The 19,337-nt window shown below is 40.1% G+C and overlaps 1 protein-coding gene across 2 annotated transcripts; it reads left to right on the forward strand.

Annotated features, from left to right (window-relative positions):
* The first annotated feature begins 6,042 nt into the window (after nt 1–6,042).
* On the forward strand, nt 6,043–9,626 carry LOC143031789 (uncharacterized). Of its 2 annotated transcripts, none has more exons than XM_076196059.1 (2): nt 6,043–6,258; nt 6,810–9,626. In XM_076196059.1, the coding sequence occupies exon 2, from the start codon at nt 8,258–8,260 to the stop codon at nt 9,512–9,514; it is 1,257 nt and encodes a 418-aa protein (XP_076052174.1). In that variant the 5' UTR covers nt 6,043–6,258; nt 6,810–8,257; the 3' UTR covers nt 9,515–9,626. The 2 variants fall into 2 exon arrangements, with proteins under 2 accessions (XP_076052174.1, XP_076052175.1); XM_076196060.1 differs by having other exon boundaries at nt 8,045–9,626.
* Nucleotides 9,627–19,337: the final 9,711 nt, after the last annotated feature.

A 19,337-nucleotide genomic window follows, 5' to 3' on the forward strand; every position in this document is an offset into this window, starting at 1 on the left:
CTCATTCTTTCCATGTGTCCAAACCATCCTAATACTCTTTCGTCAACCCTATCTCCCAACTCCCTTTCCACCCCTGTTCTCCTCCTCACCTCCTCATTTCTCACTCTATCTAGCCTAGTAACCCCCATCATACTTCTCAGACACCTCATCTCAAACACATTCAAACTCCTTCTCTCTTCCTTTCTTATGTTCCATATTTCTGCCCCATACAGTGCTGTTGGCACAATCACTCCTTCATACAGTCTCCTCTTAGCATCCATTCCCAAATGTCTATTCCTCATTACACTTTTTTAATCCACCAAGGCATTTACTTGCTTCTCTCAATCTACATTCTACCTCCACCTTCACCTTTTCCTGCCACATTTGCACCCAAGTATCTAAATCTATCCACTTCCTCCAGTCGCTCTCCCTTAATGCTCACTTCCAGTCAACTGCCACTTTCACCCCTTGTACATCTCATCTCCTTACTTTTACCCACATTTATCTTCAGCTTTCTTCTTTCACACACTCTCCCAAACTCTGTCACCAGCTTCCTCAATCCCTCCTCCGAATCTGCCACAAGTGCAGTGTCGTCCGCAAACAACAGCTGGCTCACCTCCCACTTTTCTCCATTTTCTTTAACCATCTCCAATCCCTGACCCACTACCCTTGCATTTACCTCTCGCACTACCCCATCCATGTATAAGTTGAATAGCCAGGGCGACTTAACGCATCCTTGACGAAGTCCCACCTTTACCTCAAACCACTCACTCTCTCCATTTCTAATCCTGACACAAGCTCTACTACCCTCATAAAAACTCTTCACAGCTCCGAGAAGCTTTCCTCCTATCCCGTAAATCCGCAATACCTCCCACAGTAGCTTTCTATCTACCCTGTCATAAGCCTTTTCCAGATCCATAAAAACATCCTTACCTTTTCCTATAGGTTTCTCACATATCTGTCTTACCACAAAAATCTGATCTACGAAACCCTTACCTGTCCTAAACCCACACTGTTCCTCACCAAGTAGTACCAATGTCCCTCTCCTAATCCTCTCAATCAAGATCCTCCCATAAACCTTCCCAACTACACTTAAGGGTCCGTCAGGGGCAATTATTCGAAAAAATCTGGTACATGAACGAATTTTAGGAAAACATTTAAAAAGAATCTCTATGATGTTGGCAACACTCCTACAAAGTTATAGAGCTGTATTTCGTTTCTATCTTTTTATACAGAATAAAATAGATAAATTATTGGCAACCTCTGGCAACCCCATTGCGTATCAAATATTCTGTATATTGGAATAGCGTTAATTTTTTCTATAGCTATTTTGTTTTTTGCTACGGAATTGTGTTTATGGAGGTATTTAGCAACTCCTCCCACAAGCGTAGATCCAGAAATAGCACACATCAGGGCATCAGTACCCATCCAAACGTCAAAGTGAGGTCACATTCTTTTGAAGCTCTCACCGTGCTTCATATTTTTGATTCCTCACTGTAATTTCTTGCGGTAATCATGGCAAGATTGACGAAAAGCCAGCGAGCAAGGAGGAAGAATGCAGTGAAGGCCCTTGCGTGCCAGATGAAGAAACGAGAAGGAAAAAACAAACAAACGAAGAGGACAGCATCCAACAATGTTGGTTATAAAGAAGGATTTGTTGTTCCTCTTCTTGAAGAACCCTACACCCATATTCATAAGTCTGCCCTCGAAAGAAGAGACAAGAAACGAGAGGAGAAAAAAAGTGAAAAGTAAAAGTGGTAAAGTGACCAAAAGCGGGGACTATGGGGCTGGGGCCTTTTAAAAATGTCGCGCAAAATTTAAATGCCTTCTCATGTACATTTAATGTTTTTGTTCTTTTTGTTGTTATTTCTTCGGTTGTTCTTGATGGATTTTTGTCATTTTTGTTTCATTTGAAAGATAAAATTATGCTCTTTATTTCCTATATTAAAAAATAAAAGAAATTTTATTTTATTTTATTTTTTCTATTTATGAAACCTGAATTTTGCAGCATCTTTGAAATGTTCAGAAAAGAAAATTCACAAAAAATCAGAGGTATAAGTTTGGTCAAATGTACAATATAACAAATATTCCCCAGAATCTAAGCTTGCAATATATACCAAGCTTAATTATGTGGAAGGATTTCCATATGATTAATTACAGCTTCATTAAACTTCATTATAACTTCATTATATCTTCACTACACTTTATATATACATGTGAGGAATACAATACCCAGAGAATTATAGACAAATGTAAATGGTAATTATACCTAAGTTCATCAAAGAGATTCAAAAAGTTATAGGACATGCTCCCTTATAAAGCAACCTGACGGTCCCTTAACAAGCTGAAACTACTACACTCATACTTGTCCCCTTTTCACTTGTAAAGTAAAACTATATAGGTTCTTCTCCAATCCTCCGGCACTCTACCCTCTCCTAAATAAACATCAGATAACCTCACCAGCCAGTCCACTATCACTGTACCTCCATTTTATTTTTTCATTTATTTTTTATTTTTTTTAGACATTCTGCATGACATCCATCCAGACCAGGTGCCTTACCTGCTTTCATCATCTTAACAACTGCCTTCACATCATCCTTCCTTATTTCTCCTCCATTTTCCTCACTCATCACGGTCATTTTCTTAGTATTTCCCACTGCAGCTATCTTTCCCTCCCTATCCTCCTTCACATTTAGCAACTCCCTTAAATATCCTGCCCATCTTCCCCTCACTGCCTTCTCTTCCATTATCATCTCTCCATCTGTACCTTTTACCTGTTCTTCTCTACTTGATTCGCCTCTTCTTCCTCTATTAATTTCTTTCCAAAACATCTTTTTATTACTTTCAAAATTTTCTGTCATACTCTTACCCCATTTCACATCTGCTATCCTCTTTGCCGCCTTAACATTTTGCTTTACTTCTCTTTTCTTTTCTTTGTACCTCTCATATGACTCCCTCATCCTATTTTGTAACCAATCTGTGAAAGCTCGCTTCTTCTACAACCTTCTTTGTTTCCTCATCCCACCATTCACTACGCTTCCTTCTATTTCCTCCTGTCCTTCTTGTTCCACACACTATCTTTGCACACTTTGTGACTCCCTCCTTGAACCATCTCCATTCTTCCTCCACTCTATCCTTCACTCCCTCCCAATCCTTCAGCTTCTTCTTGTACTCCTTCTCCTTTTCCTTTTCATTTAAAGAGTTCACTCTAAGCACCTCCCTACCTTTTGTCCCTTTCCTCTTCCTCCATCTATCCTCCACTCTCAACTTACCTTCCAAAAAATTATCTGATACTCCCCCACCCTCTCCCCTTAGCACATGTACATCCTTAACTCTTCCTATCATAATCCTATTTACAACTACATAATCCATTAACGCTCTATCTACCACCCTTCCATCCACCACCCTCTCCCATGTGTACTTATGCTTGACTTTCTTCCGAAACACTGTATTTGCTATCATCAACTCTCTAGACACATTTCCACCATCAACTCTCCACTACGATTCTTTCCTGGAACTCCACATTTCCCAACCACTCCATCAATTGGATCATTACCTACCCTAGCATTAAGGTCTCCCAGTATTATTACATTGACATTTTTCCAAAATCCTCTATGCACTCATTTAAATCTATCCAAAAGGCCTCCCTTTCTTCTACACTCTTTTACAAAGGATTACAAAGGCGGAGCATGCCGACAGGAGACCTTTTGGTCCATATCTAGGTCGGATGTGGAAAAAAATCATAATAACAATAAAATAATAATTATAAAAAATATATATAATAATGTATGCAACAAACAAAATACATGAATAAATGTATAGGTATAGTTGAATAACAAACAAACAGGTAAACAGTAAATAATAATAAATTGACACATAACTAATAATAAATGAAAATCAAACGACAAAGCAAAAACAAATAATATAAAATAAATTATAATCATTACAGCATCTTGCTTAGGTGTTTATCTAAATGAGTCTTAAAGCTTCGAACTGAACTACATTGCACTACCTGTGCAGGAAGTTTATTCCATTCATTAACTACACGGTTGGCAAAGTTGTTTCTACCTACTTCCAAATTGAATCTATTTCCGGACAGTTTGAGACCATTGTTTCTTGTCTGATTCTCATTCAATGTGAAAATTTGGTCACTTTTGATGTTGTCAATCCCTTTTAGAATCTTAAAGACCTGTATCAAGTCACCTTTGAGTCTATGGGTTTTTTTTTTTAGGAAAAACAGAATCATATGTTTTAGTCGATTTTCGTATGATATATTTTTGATATTTGGAATCTGTTTTATGGCTCACCGTTGTACTTTTTCCAATGTCAATATCTTTAATGAGATTCGCCTAAACTCTCGGTACATTGGCGTCACCACTACAACACTGTCTAAGAGAATTTCAGCACATCTGCAGGACGGCGCCATAAGAAGACACTACTTGTACGAGCATGGACTAACACTTAAGAGACACCATATGGAAGGCACCACCGCCATCATTGAAAGAAATAATGACACCAGAAGACTAAAGATGACAGAAGCGGTGCTAATTTACAATAAAAAACCCGCTATTAATATACAACAGCAACCTGAAACGTCGTTACCAACGAGAAGACAGAGGATGCACCCCGCGCGCTGATTGGCAGGCGGACGTTTGGGCACTCCGCTCTCCGCCGATATATACCGCCACACGATCAAACCGCGTCATTCTCTGTCAACAATTCAACCAGACAACACCTCCTGAAGATGGCTAATTAGAGCCGAAAGACGTCTAGAGGAAAACACCATGGACTTCAGTATCCTACTCGGAAATCTGCATCCAGACGACCGCACATTAGTGCGTAACATAGAAAAGATATTCTATAAACAGAATAATGCTATCTCAGCTGTTGACTTTAACAACGCATGCATTATTAACGGCCTACTTCCAATATATATATATATATATATATATATATATATATATATATATATATATATATATAAATATATATATAAAAATATATATCACATGACGGCCCACGCTGGAGGGACTCCTTTCACGTGTGACGCAGCTTTATCAACAAAGTACACGTGCTCTCGAATATCACGTGACGACCCGCACTGGGGAGACGCCTTTCGAATGTGATATGTGCAATGGAGCTTTCTAACAAAAGAGTGCTGTCAAATATCACGTGATTATCCACACTGGTGTGAAGCCTTTTCAAGTGTGACATACATGGTCACTATTGTGCAGCTGTATCAGCTTTTCTTCCGCTCTTCGGACTTCGTTTACTCCCACTTGATGTTGTCTAGTTCTTCCATTAAGCTCTCCAGCCTGTGGTCTTCTGATCGCGTTCTTACGTTGTAAGTATAGATCTTCATTTTCTTCATGCTATTTGATGGCCAAAACTTTGATCTGCTTACTCAAATTCGGTGGCACATTGCCCGTGAGCACACAAGGTAATGTGGTTGGACCTTTAGGAGACGATGTTCCAACAGGAACGCCCGGTTTTCTTTTGGTTATGCAATTCATGGTTTCAACGAAGGAATGTTGGTAGTAATTTCACCTTCCTGTCAACTGGTGTGTGGTGAGCTGTTTCTCTGGTGTCACCTTATTATATTCGGTGGAGTCCTATATATTTAGTATGCCCAGAGATTTCCTCTCCATCGACATAACTTATGTAGTCATTAAAAGATTCTCAAGCCTGTCCACCATGTCGATGGGAAGGGGTAAAATACAAGAGATAGACTGCCATTATGGATGTCTATGATAAGTCAATTTGGTTAACATACAGCATGTTGTTCTTTGAAGAGTAAACATTAATATAGAATTCTTTCAGTTCTTTATTTTTGCTGTCTGAATGCATGTTTATGTATGTAACATGTACAGTGCGCTTGAAAAATAGCCTTCATTACATTATATGGTTGACGAATCAATACTTCTAAGTATATTTTGTATGTTTTACAAAATATTGTATGTCATCTCCTCATCATACATGTCTAATTTAGGCTAAAAATATCGACAATATAACAAAAATCCTTTATTTTTTGAGAATTGCAAATGGCCGTGCAGTTACATGCGTGTATCCATTTTGTTTACATTTCTTAATTAAGAGGACTACCATTTCGTCATCCGCGGAACTAAAGTCCAATTTCAGAACTGCGTTGCCTAATCTCTCAATTCAATGTGCACTGAATATAATATTGTTACAAGTTCTATATATTCACTCTACAAGTCCACATATATTAATTAGATACAAACAAGTGGCATAAGAATTGGAAGCACAACCGTCGTGCAGGTAACAAGCGTTGTTATGGACACTGGTCAATCGTGTACATGTATTTATAGTGTGGTTTAATGAGGCATTGTTGTATTTGTGGTCATAAATGCGCCCTCTATCCTACGTCGTTTTGTTTTTGGCTACCATTGCTTCAGTTTTCATCATTGAATTTGCATAGTTGGTGTAGTCGTAGGATGAAAAAATATAGACCCAATAATCATGTAAATGTATTTATTGATGTATTATAGCTTCAAAATTAACATTTAATTTTCTAATGTTATATCACATAGTTGTGCACTTATATATATTAAAAAAAAAAAATCTTTACCTGTTCATTAGTTGATGTTGCCAACCAGTTTTCACGATTTTTTTTTTGTAATATATTTTAAGTGACCGAATAACCATAACTCAAGCTATTCCCACCATACCCCTCATTATAGTAGATGATGAAACTGAGGAGGGGGGGGGGAGGTGCATGTAACCTAACCTAGGTATAGGTAATGTTTGGTTAGCAAGATTATCTTTTCTCACTCAAAGATGATAGACATTTTTTTTTTTTTTTTTTTCAGGCCTTTGTGTGTAGGGGAGGGGAGGTGTTCCTTGACAAATGAAAACTAGTAAAGGGCTAAGCAAGGATCACAGAAACATCGATTTCCAACTTCATTGATCATTGAAAGGGTGTAGACCTCTGCGAAAATTTTACTAAAATTTCTCATTTCCAGTTATCTGTGTTATTATGTCCTTCATCATACTCTCATTTGACTATCATTATCATACTTGGGTGCGAATGTGGCAGGAAATGGAAGAATGGAGTTGGAGGTAGAATGTAGATTGAGAGTGACTTAATTCTCTGTTAATTTTCACCTTGTCAGTCTCTGTTTTTCTAGTTTCTATGCCATATAATTTTAACATTTTTCAGTCGTCCATTTTCTTCTTTTTTTTCCTTTAAACTTGTTTGGTACAAGTTGTTTGTTCTCTTACCTTGTTGTACTTTGGTTAATGCTTTAGTATTTTTGTATATTTTCATCACACTTCTAAAATATTAGCAAGTAATATACTTTACATCGGAATGTTCTAGAAATAGTATAAAATTTTTGTTATTTTGTTGATTTATATGTAAGTTTGCTGCAAATATCACACAAGTTGCTTGTAACTCATTTGGACTGGTTGTTTTTACTGAATAAGTATAATTCTAACCATATGCCTTGTTTTAGTATTTGATGGAAGATAGGGACTCTAACCTATTCTTGGTATAGGTAGGGACATGTTAGGATACATTGAACAGAAGTTCTCACACAGAAATGTCAAAAATTAACAATTTATATTTTTTCTGTATGCTTCTGGTGGTATTTCCACAGAATATCACTTGTTTTCCCTCCAACTGTGGCATTAGGGGATGGGGGGGATTCACTGCGAAATGGAAAACAAGTTATTTGCTGTAGAAAGAAATATCAGATTCTAATGAATCTCAGATGTTGATTTATGACATCCTTCATTGTTGTATATATGTGAGTAGTGATCCTAACCAAATTTTGACAAAAATTCTTATTTTTATGTTATTGTATTCTACATTATACACCAATATCTTTTTCGTGTCCTCTATCTCTTTGCAGTATTTATTGAACTACATCAGTGTTGCTATTTGCTCAACTTTCTATTTCATTCTTATTCCTTTATTTTTTCTTCTTTGATATGAGTTGTTTTCCCTTCCCCCACTGCACTTTTGTTAATGCCCCACTGTATTTGTATACACTCATGTTACTCAAAAAGTTGGATGTCAAACTTGTCATATATTTTCTTTCAGGTGTAGGGTAAACATCAGCATTTAATCGGAAAAGGGTATCTGAAGATTCCTTAAATTTGTCATATAACAAAGAGAATCCTGTGTGGCGTCTGCAACATACCTGTCTCACGAGTCATCTTAAATATCACATGATGACCCACGCTGAAAAGGAACTTTCCGAATATGACTTTTGATGCAGCTTTCTCTTGAATTAGTGTTCTTGAATAACAAGTGATGTCCCACACTGGAGAGAAGCCTTTCAAGTGTGACCTGTGCGATGCAGCCTTCACACGAAAGAATAATCACAAACGACACATGGTGACCCATACTGCAGAGAAGCCCTTCAAGTGTGACCTCTGCGATGCAGCTTTCTCAAGAAGGACAGGTCTTAGGGATCACATGATAACCCACACTGGAGAGAAGCCTTTTAAATGTGATATGTGCAATGGAGCTTTCTCAGGAAAGGGTGCCTTCGAACGACATGTCATGAGCCACACTGGAGAGAAGCCTTTCCAATGTGAGTTGTGTGAAGCAACTTTCTCACGAAAGAGTAATCTCAAATATCACATCATGACCCACACAGGAGAGAAGCCTTTCAAGTGTGACCTGTGCCATGCAGCTTTCTCGGGAAAGAGTGCTCTCAAATATCACGTGACAACCCACACTGGAGAGAAGCCTTTCAAGTGTGACCTGTGTGATGCAGCTTTCTCTCAAAAGTGTAATCTCAAACTACATGAGGTGACCCACACTGGAGAGAAGCCTTTCAAATGTGACCTGTGTGATGCAACTGTCTCACAAAAGAGTTATCTCAAATATCATATGTTGACCCACACTAGAGAGAAGCCTTTCAAGTGTGACTTGTGTGATGCAGCTTTCCCGAGAAAGAATGCTCTCAAATATCACATGATGACCCACACTGGAAAGAAGCCTTTCAAGTGTGACCTGTGCGATGCAGCTTTCATAACAAAGGGTAATCTCAAAGAACACATAATGACCCACACTGGAGAGAAGCCCTTCAAGTGTGACCTTTGTGATGCAGCTCATTCAACAAAGAGTGCTCTGAAATATCACGTGAAGACCCACACTGGAGAGAAGCCTTTCAAGTGTGACCTGTGTGATGCAGCTTTCTCACAAAAAAGTGTGCTCAGATATCATGTGATGACCCACACTGGAGAAAAGCCTTTCAAATGTGACCTGTGTGATGCAGCTTTCACAAGAAAGACTGCTCTCAAACGTCACGGTATGGTCCACAGTGGAGAGAAGCCTTTCAAGTGTGACCTGTGCCATTCAGCTTTCTCAACAAAGAGTACTCTCAAATGTCACGTGATGACCCACACCGGAGAGAAGCCCTACAAGTGTAACCTCTGCAATGTAGCTTTCATAACAAAGAGTAATCTCAAAAAACACATAATGACCCACACAAGAGAGAAGCCCTTCAAGTATGATCTTTGTGATGCAGCTCAAGAAAGAGTGCTCTCAAATATCACTTGAAGAAGACCCACACTGGAAAAATGTCTTCAAATATGACCCGAGTAAGGTAGCTTTCTCACAAAAAAGTGAGCTCAGATATCACGTGATGACCCACACTGGAGAAATGCCTTTCAAATGTGACCTGTGCGTTGCAGCTTTCTCAACAAAGCGTGCTCTCAAATATCATGTGATGATCCACACTGGAGAGACGCCTTTCAAGTGTAACCTGTGCGATGCAGCTTTCTCAAGGAAACATTCTCTCGAACGTCACGTGGTGACCCACACTGGAAAGAAGGCTTTTGAGTGTGATATGTGCAATGAGGCTTTCCCACAAAAGAGTGCTCTCAAATATCATGTGTGATTACCCATGTTGGTGTGAATCCTTTTTAAGTGTGGCCTGTGCATTACAGCTTTCTCAAGAAAGTATTTTCTCAAAGATCACTTGGTGACAGACAGTGGAGAGTCATTTCAAGTGTGAGCTGTGCTATACAGCTTTCTCAGAGAAAAAGTCATCTTGGACATCATGTGGCGACCCATGAAGGACTTATTTGAGATGTAGTGACTTACACTTAACCACAAAAGGTTAATCTCATCTTTTGTGTGATGACCCACACTGGTGAGAGGTCACCTCAGTGTGACCTGAGTAATTTAACTTTTCTGTATGATTGTACATTCAGCTGTTAAGTATTGATACACTGTTACCTGTTTGCTTGATGAGTCGCCCTGCACCCATACTCTCAGTTTTAAAAGTTAGTTTGTACATTCAGCTGTTAAGTATTGATACACTGTTACCTGTTTGCTTGATGAGTCGCCCTGCACCCATACTCTCAGTTTTAAAAGTTAGTTGGTGTACTCACAGTTGTGTAGATATTTAAGTGACCTTGGAATGGCCTATTTTGTAATTACATTTTGCTTGTTCATAATTAAAGTCTTGACTGTTCCATAAAGTGCATGAAATTACTAAAAACTGTTTAGAATATTAGAGTTTCATGACACATTATGATAGATACAGTTCTATTTACCTTAGCATTGTGCAAAATTGTCTGGAGTATATGGCGTTGTTACTTGAAATTTGTTACTGTAAATAAAACTACGACTATATATTGAGCCGTGTTTATTGAATCCCTGGAGATACAACACCCATATTTTAATGAAATCTTTTCAAGAGTGATTTAAGATGTTAATTGAAGGGGTTGGCACCCCCGGGGGCAGGGTCAAAAGGTGCACGCAGTTGCCACGGGTGTGAAGGTGTGTGTAAGTGAAATTGGGGGGGGGGAAGCAAGCAGGACTGTGCTAGGATTTAGCAATAGGAATAGTTGGGTTAGAGTGATTAAGATAAATGGTGCAAAATCAACGAGGAAGTGAAGACTGAAGCAGGAAGTGGGATTTCTACAGAAATCATGTAAGTTATCGACAATTTCCCCAAAGCAAGTTTTGTAGACTTTTACAATGTAAAACTGAAAATGTACCAATTTTAGAATACATATGGTTGTTGAAAATTTAAAAGAATTGATGGGAGGACCCCAAGCAATTCAAATTAAATCAAGTGTTATTTTTCTATTAATATTATTTTGCAACTTTTAAGACTAGACGAGTGTTAAAACCCTGATCGGTTGTCAAAACTAGAAAAAGTGCACACATGTTTATACTTAGTTCACTAGAGGCCAGGTAAGGTAAAACAAATCTTAAACAGTATCATCTGCAATTGGTTAAGAGTTGCTTCAGTGTGTGTGTGGGGTGGAGGTTATCTGAGTGTTGGTTCATGTGTGTCTGGTAATTGGACCTGATCAGTGTCTATATTTTGATCTCTTGTGATTTGACACATTCTTACTCCCCTTATCTGTTTTACCTAAATTAGCTTTCAAGGCCTCCATTTTGTATTCAGTTGTGCTATTTTGTGTTTCCTGTTCCTCTGAGATGAACCTCAAGCAGGACCTAAATTTGTCCTTTTTGGGGCCTGTCTAAAAAGAATTATATGAATTGCATTAAGTATACTAAAACAGTGAGAACTGAAGGCTACAATAACCAATGATGTATTGTTGTTGTCACTTTATGTAGTTGCAGGTTGGAGCCGCAGTGCACATGTACAATACAAAATATCAATGAAGTGCGCATTTGAGTCTGAGACTCTGATTCTAACAGTCTGTGGAAAATGATTTGGATTTATTACTAAAAGTAGAAAAATATTACATTCAATTTACACACTATGCCATTGTGATGTGGATACTGACAACACAGGAGAATTTTATGATGCAGTCAAGGCCTGCTACATTCACGATATTATGAATGAATTATATGAAGAGTATGGGATTGGGGAAGCAATTATCAATACTCCTGAGATGATAGATAAATCATATTGAGGAACGTTATCTCAAGTTGTTCAGTAAATCTGAGGGCTCTTTCACAAATCTGAGGAAGGTGAGTGCTTATGTTTTCTCTCTTCCATGTAGTAATGTTCACACGGAACGAGTTTTTTCAATTGAGGACCACAGTGGAAATAAGTCTTTTGACTTTCTGTGCCATCCTCGGATGTACAAGTATATGTACAATGTATAATATTGAGTCTTATATGTATTGTACTTATTGTATGTATGATTGTATCCAAATAAAATTCAATTCAATTCAATGAAGAACTTGGAGAAAATGAGAATAACCGCCTACAATTCGACCACAAATGTGTAACACTCAATATGTAACAACTCAGAGGAGTGTCAAGCCACAAGCAAAAGATTAAAGATCTATGACCAACAGAAGACTGAGATGGATGTAGGGGATATGGTACGCAGGCTGCTTTAGTTTGTGAAGTAGCTTAATTTAGCATACAGTATGATGTTTTATCAGGAGTATTTTTTAATATTTCATTGTTATATATTTTATATAGTCTATGAATTTTTTATATTCTGACTCCTCAATAAACATGTTTAAATTATGTTAAAAGTAAATGTCAGAAAAAAAAAAAAATCTTTGTTTACATTCTTGGAGACCGCCACTTAGTCTTCCTTGGTACGAAAATCCAATTTAAGAAATGGCGTAGAATTTGGAAAGATAAATCATACAGGTAATAAGGAATTGTTATTCTAGGCATTCGTCATGTATTGTGTGATAGAGGTTATTTTCCTTATCTGTTCATTACTTGATGTTGCCTGGGTAAGAGTGCGGGGTGATCTAATAAAGGTGTTCAGTGGTGCCACAAACAAGGTCATCATATTAAGACAACAGGGTAGGACTCAGTAATGGATTCAAACTGGACAAATTTAGATTTAAGGAGGAAATAGGCAAGAATGATTTTACTAATAAGGTGGTTAATGAATGGAATGGACTTAGTAACCATGTAGTGAACGCTGAAAATATCAGTTAATTTAAGAAACTGTTATACAACTTTATGGATGGGGATAACAGGTGGTAATGTACATGGAACTGCCTAGTGTCGTCCTTATGTCGACTTGCTAGGAAAAACCACCCGCTCGCGCGGGATCGGTTTTTGTGGGAGGGGAAGGATGTAAGAAAATGAAAAGATAGTAGTGTATAAAAGAGGGCTATTGCAAAAATGCGCTTTTTCGTGAGCGATTAGGGGCGGTTGGTGGTGGTGGCTCGGGAGAAATGGGCTGGGAACTTGGACGGCGGCGCCGACGCCTAGGATTAAAATCACCAAAAGCTGAGAAAATGGTAGGAGGCGCAGTAGTAAAGGTTGAAAAACGGACGAATCTTTACTGGGAGGTAAACTGAAATGAGAAGATGTAGTAGAAGAGAAAGTTAGAAAGGAAGTGAATTTTAGCCGAAGAAAAGATACGTGTAGATGGTTGTGCGTGGGGCGTGATTGTGTCCGTGAGAGGTGTATTTATGTATCTTACGGGAAGTGAGTAGAGTTCACTTACCCGCGTGTAGCGATGCTGATTAACCCCAGCTAGGTAGTGCGGTCCTGATTAACCCCAGATTGGGCTTGAGCGGTCCTGATTAGCCCCAGGTTAGGCTCGAGCGTTGAACAGGCGATATTTGAAGCATAGTCAAAAGAGTGAATCCGATGGCGGTGCGGGAGGGGCAGGCGGGCGGGTGTTGTTTTATCTTTCTCCTTCCAAACACAACTCTGAAAGCAGAGAATTACGTGACTTGGGAGTTGTGTGTAAATGTCAGAAGTGTAAACCCGCTCGCCAGCGTCAGCTAAGAGGTCAGGCGTGGGTGCGGGTCGGTCGACAGGAGAGGCCCCACATATCCTCCCCCCGACCAGCCGGCGAAGAGTTAAAGGCTCTGAATCAGAGTTGGATTAAAGGCGATCTCTACTAAGCCAGCGAGAAAGTGTGCGTGTATTTCTCTTTTCATCCAAGCACAACTCTGAAACAGAGAATTACGTGACTTGGGAAATGTGTATAATTGTCTTTGGTGTAAACCCGCTTGCCTACGTCAACGAAGAGGTCAGCCTTGTGCCAGACCGGCAGCAGCAAAGGAGAAAAGTCTCCTCCACCGCGACCGGCCGGCGAAGATTGCTGGGCGCTTGTTGAGAGAGCTGGAACGGAGAGCGATTTCTGACTGCTGAGTCGGAGTTGGTTATGTTATTTTGCAGTCTCTTTTTTTATGTACTCGCCAGTGTTGTGTGTATGTGTGTGTGTGGGGGGGGGGGTGTTCACTGACCAATGGAAACCAATAAAGGAATCACACATTGATTTCTGACATCCTTGATTATTAGGTGGGTGTATGCCTCTGCGAAAAATACCAATATTTCTTATTTTCGGTCACTTGTGTTATTGTACCCTCCATTATCAATCAAATAATTTATTTTTTGCTTGTTTTTCTTTGTAACATTTATTCATTCACTCACCTAAAGAATTATATGTTGATTTTCAGGACACAAATATTCGTGCAAATTACTTATAACTCATTTGAAGTGCTTGTTTTCGCTGAATAAATATAACTCAAGAATTTACTCCGGCTGCGCACCTTGTCTTAGTATTTGATGGAAGGAAACGGGTAAATAACATATCGTAGGCGTAGGTAGGGACAGGATAGGGTAGACTGACTAGAAGTAATTTACTTCTCACAAAAGGATATATACATATATATATATATATATATATATATATATATATATATATGTGTGTGTGTGTGTGTGTGTGTGTGTGTGTGTGTCTTTGTGTATATGTATATATGTATCAATGGTGAGAAATGTAGTAACATATTTTTAAATCACAACTAAAACCACAGTTGGACGAAATAACGAGTTGAGTAAGGGAAACTATATATTTCGATTGCTAACTACTACCCTCTTCAGTAGTACAAAGTGGAAGGAGGATGCTGTCTTAAATAGCAACCTCTTACAAAGGGAAAGGGAACTTGGAAAAGAAGGAATGTCACTACCCCAGCTCTTATGTGACCTGAGGATGACATGAAGGTGGGTCAGGGGGAGGGCGAGGAAAACGCCAGTGACCTCAACCTCCCCAGGGCCACCTTCGGGGGAGAAGGAGTCTGCGGGTCCTGAAGACATAGAGGTGGAGACAGTGACTCCTCCGATATCTAACCCCCCACAAACGAGGAGTAGGCTGAAGAAGCTGCGCAAGCGGAGGACGAGAACTAAGTCTGAACACTCTGATGCCGCGCCTCTAGCACCCCTAACCCAAACGGAGCGCCCAGCACCCAGCGACTCCCCTTTAGTTGAAATCGAACTTGCCCCAGCAGCCCCCAGCCCTCCAGCGGAATGCATCCCCACCCTCAATAGCTCCATCAACGCTATGCATGACGCTATGCGTGCGTGGCAGAAACAGATTGCCCAGACCAATCCACAAGCAGCCCACCTCCTCGATGGAATCTTTGTGATCCTAAGTACAGTACTGGACCTCGCCAACCATGGCTGCGCTTAGGATGCTACAGTGGAAGTGTCGGGCAATCAACACTGCCCGCGACTTACTAGTCCAACACCTTGCCGAACACACCTACGATGTGATTGCTCTTCAATCACTAGTTCGTAAGCCTAGGCAACTCCCCTCCCTCCCGGGCATCCACTACCCATCATTCTACGAGACAGACGCAGACGGGGAAGTCCGTGTCGTCACGTACGTCACGAACGGACTCTCGTCCCAGCGCGGGACGCTTCCTGGTACGATTGAGGAAGGATATGCGGTTGTCACCACCGTAAGTGTGAAAAGCAACCAGGACATATCCATACTCAACTATTGCAACCCCGCCATAACCCTGCACTTCGACTGGCTGACAAAGCTAACCGGACAGTGGGTCGTCCTTGGAGACTTCAATCGCCAAGACGACCTGTGGGAAGATTGCTACCGTAACTCCTCACCAACCATAGCCTCCCAGCTGGACCTGGTTGACCTTGTCCTCCCTAACAACGGCAGTCACACCAGGACCCCCGACGTCTCATCTCACAGTAAGTCGGCCATTGATCTATCCTTTGTGTCTCCTAACCTAGCTGGAGCGATGGACTGGTCCTCCCTGGATGACCCCCTTTCTTCAGATCATCTCCTCATACAAATAACGATCCACCTGGCTCCCACCATATATCTATCTCCAGCAAGACAGCAGCTCAACCTAAATAAAGCAGAGTGGAAGAAATACGAAGCATACCTCGCAAAACTCCCAGTACTGTCCAGACCTCACAAGAACAGCGGATGAAATCAATGCAGAATTGACTGAGCTTCTGCTCACCGCAGCACGCCAAGCCATCCCACTGACGAGAGACCTTAAAGGTAGACGTGGGCATCCCTTGTGGACCAACTCATGCAAAGAAGCAGTTCAACGGAAACGACGAGCCTATCAACGCTTCTTCACCTCATCTCAAGAATCCGTGTTAACCACTGGCGAACCCGCTACCTGAAGACCGTCTGTGCCTGCGGGACGGAGCTGGTCTCTTTCCTTCATTGCATATTACTATGCCCCATCCTTCGTAACCACTTCCAACCGCTGCTGAACCTCCTAGGAAAGAACCCCCCAAGAATGTCTAAGTTATATTCAATCACCGACCACCACAGCATCATCATGGCAGCCCACCTAATCTCCTCCTCACCAGTTGGACACTTGTTATAGAGCCACTGGCAGCCCCTGAGGCTTACCATCTTCCCGGAGACGGACTAGATGTACTAGATGTACACACTAGTAACTCCCAACTGTCTAGGAACACATCACACACAACTAATATTGAGAAACTAAAAGACAGTCCCTAAATCGGATCGCTCCGCTGGGACTCGTTAGTCACAGTTCCCCTTCCCGCGTTCCTTTCCCCGATATTCAAAGTGTCCTTTCCCAGTTTCAGACCAGAATAACGGTCATTTCTTTGTAATCTTTCCTAGTGTTTACCTTCTGTATTTATAATCATCCATTTCTTTGCTATTGTCACAATTGAAAATGCTAACTGTGATTAGCGAAACGTCTTGTATCCTGTTCTACCCATTAGATGGCTTCTATCGGCAACTTGGTTTTTTCTTTACCTCTCCATGCTAGAGAGATCTTTAGAAGACTTGAAACTCTTCATCGGAAACTCATCAGAGCTCAATTTGCTGTTGCATACAATTCAATATGCCTCAAAGAAAATATATATATAATATACACACACACACACACACATATATATATATATATATATATATATATATACACACACAAAGATAATAATGATATTAATAATAATAATGATAAAATAAATAAAAAATAACGTTTACCGTGAATATGGGCTCTATTCTTTTTATTTTTGTAGTCAGTAGTAATATCTGTATCTATGAGGAATTTCCCTGTTCGCCATAAGGAACGTTCCAGTTAGCAGTGGGTCCTGCGACTGGATGTGTGAGCTACTCTTTGTCTTATCTTTCTGATAAAACCTGTTCGATATGGGTGACTCTGCAGAGATTTCCTCTCTATCGACAGAACTTTTGTAGTCATTAATATTCTGAAGCCTATCCACCACGTTAGATGGCAAGTAAAGGGGTAAAATGCAGTAACAATAATAATGATAATAATAATAATAATAAATTAAATAAATAGATAAATAAATATAATAATAATAATAATAATAATAATAATAAAATTATAGTAATAATTAAATAAATAAAAAATAGACTATCATTATGTGTCCCAAAATCCTTGGACAGTGGAAGGGGAGGGGATGGTTGAGGGGCATGAGAATTCTCGTACACTGGGAAATTGGCGGAGGGTGACAGCTGCAGTTGGGAGCCAAAGTCCAGGAAATTTGAGACGCCGGCCGGAACCACGCACGTTCCTTTCAAGCCGAGCGTGTAGTTTCGAAGGACCAGAGATTTTTTTTTTTTTTCTCAAAGGGGAGGGGGAAAACTCGTGTAAATCGCAGCCCTATGGCTAATTAAACAGAACTTACTACACTGATTTCATTACGATTTAAGATGTCTCCACAACCAGTGACATGCAATTGATATTCAACAAGTTTTATCTTTATTAAATGTACCATGAAAATTGTTCCGCAGTGATTCACTTTTCAACTAACTGGGCAAGATACAACATACGTATTTGGTTCGAGACTTCCTAAAACAATTAGATATCTCTAATTATTCCTTCGTTCTCTCCTGTAATAGTGCACTGACTGGTGATTTCTTCAAATGAGTGGATGCCCTCAGTTGAACAGGATGCTATCGATATTCGTTGAGACTTGCGTCACATAGGGGCGGCGAGAACCAAGTCTGTCCTTAGTCGATAGCACCGAACGCGTGTGGGGGAGGGGAATCAAACCCAAGGATTTCATTTCCACGATTTCGTCGATCTTTCCGTGCTTCGTCATACTCTAGAAGTCAATTTTCCTGAATACCTAAGTTCGACGCATTGACTCACTGGAATGGGGTTGGTAATGATCCCCGACTGAACTTGTAGATTCTGATTTCGAGGCATGTCACGAGGCACGCTTTCTTCTTTCTTTAAGTTCCGGGACACACAAAACACGAGTCACTGCAACACGATTGGCGATGGGCAACGACGGGAATGAATTGTTCATGTTCGTGGGAATTTGTTCACTGGCGAGGTCCTCAGAGGAAGTGTCCTATAGGAGTGTCGCGTGCCTACTGCCACCAAGTGATACCAGCGGCACCAAGCATGAGGCACAGTACGCTGTTTTTCGGCGGGCACTTTTCCAATCGTTAAGTAAAATGTATCAATCATAATCACAAAGTACAGGGATACAAAATGTAACGTGGTGAATTAGTTCAATCAATTGAGAAGTTGAGATATTTCAATTTTAACATTATAATGCCTGTGATGACTTCGATTATGAGTCACTGCAACCAATTAGCGCTAAACTCTCACAACGGTTGCTGGGGAGAAGGGGGAACAAAAATACCAAGAAGTAGTTACTGGAGGCCTTAAGAATTTCAGCATTTCCATAGAGCGAAGGAAATGTAATGGCCGACGGGGCTGAAGACGAAGGAAAATGGGAAGAACTAGGCAGTATGTCACAATGCCAAAGTTGTGACATTATGGATGTCTGTGGTAAGTTAATTTGGTTGACATACAGCATGTTGTTCTCTGAAGAGTAAACATTAATGAAACATTCTTTCAGCTCTTTATTTATGCTGTACGAATGCATGTTGTATGTAAAATACACAATGGAAATAAGCTTACATGCTTTTCTGTGTTATCCTCGGCATTTGTTATTATTATTTCGAACTAAGTCAAATAAATCCGACTGTCGTCCCCGGATTCGAACCGAGACTCGTGAAATCACGGACACATCGCTGTGCCAACTGAGCTAACGAGCCTATTAAATTCCTCAACCTGGAAGTTAATCTAGTCCCGAGGAACTAAGTCGACTGTAAACTGCCGTCTGTACTTAATTTTACAGAGAACCAAGACCAACTTGTAGCTCGTGGTTAAGGTGAAGAAGATTGTG

The sequence above is a fragment of the Oratosquilla oratoria genome, chromosome 12 (assembly GCF_046742065.1).
Source record: "Oratosquilla oratoria isolate Oo_2021 chromosome 12, ASM4674206v1, whole genome shotgun sequence".
In the NCBI taxonomy this organism is placed as follows: domain Eukaryota; kingdom Metazoa; phylum Arthropoda; class Malacostraca; order Stomatopoda; family Squillidae; genus Oratosquilla; species Oratosquilla oratoria.

What these genes read in the sequence shown, in the direction of transcription:
- LOC143031789 (XM_076196059.1), top strand. Translation starts at nt 8,258, where the DNA reads ATGTCCCACACTGGAGAGAAGCCTTTCAAGTGTGACCTGTGCGATGCA.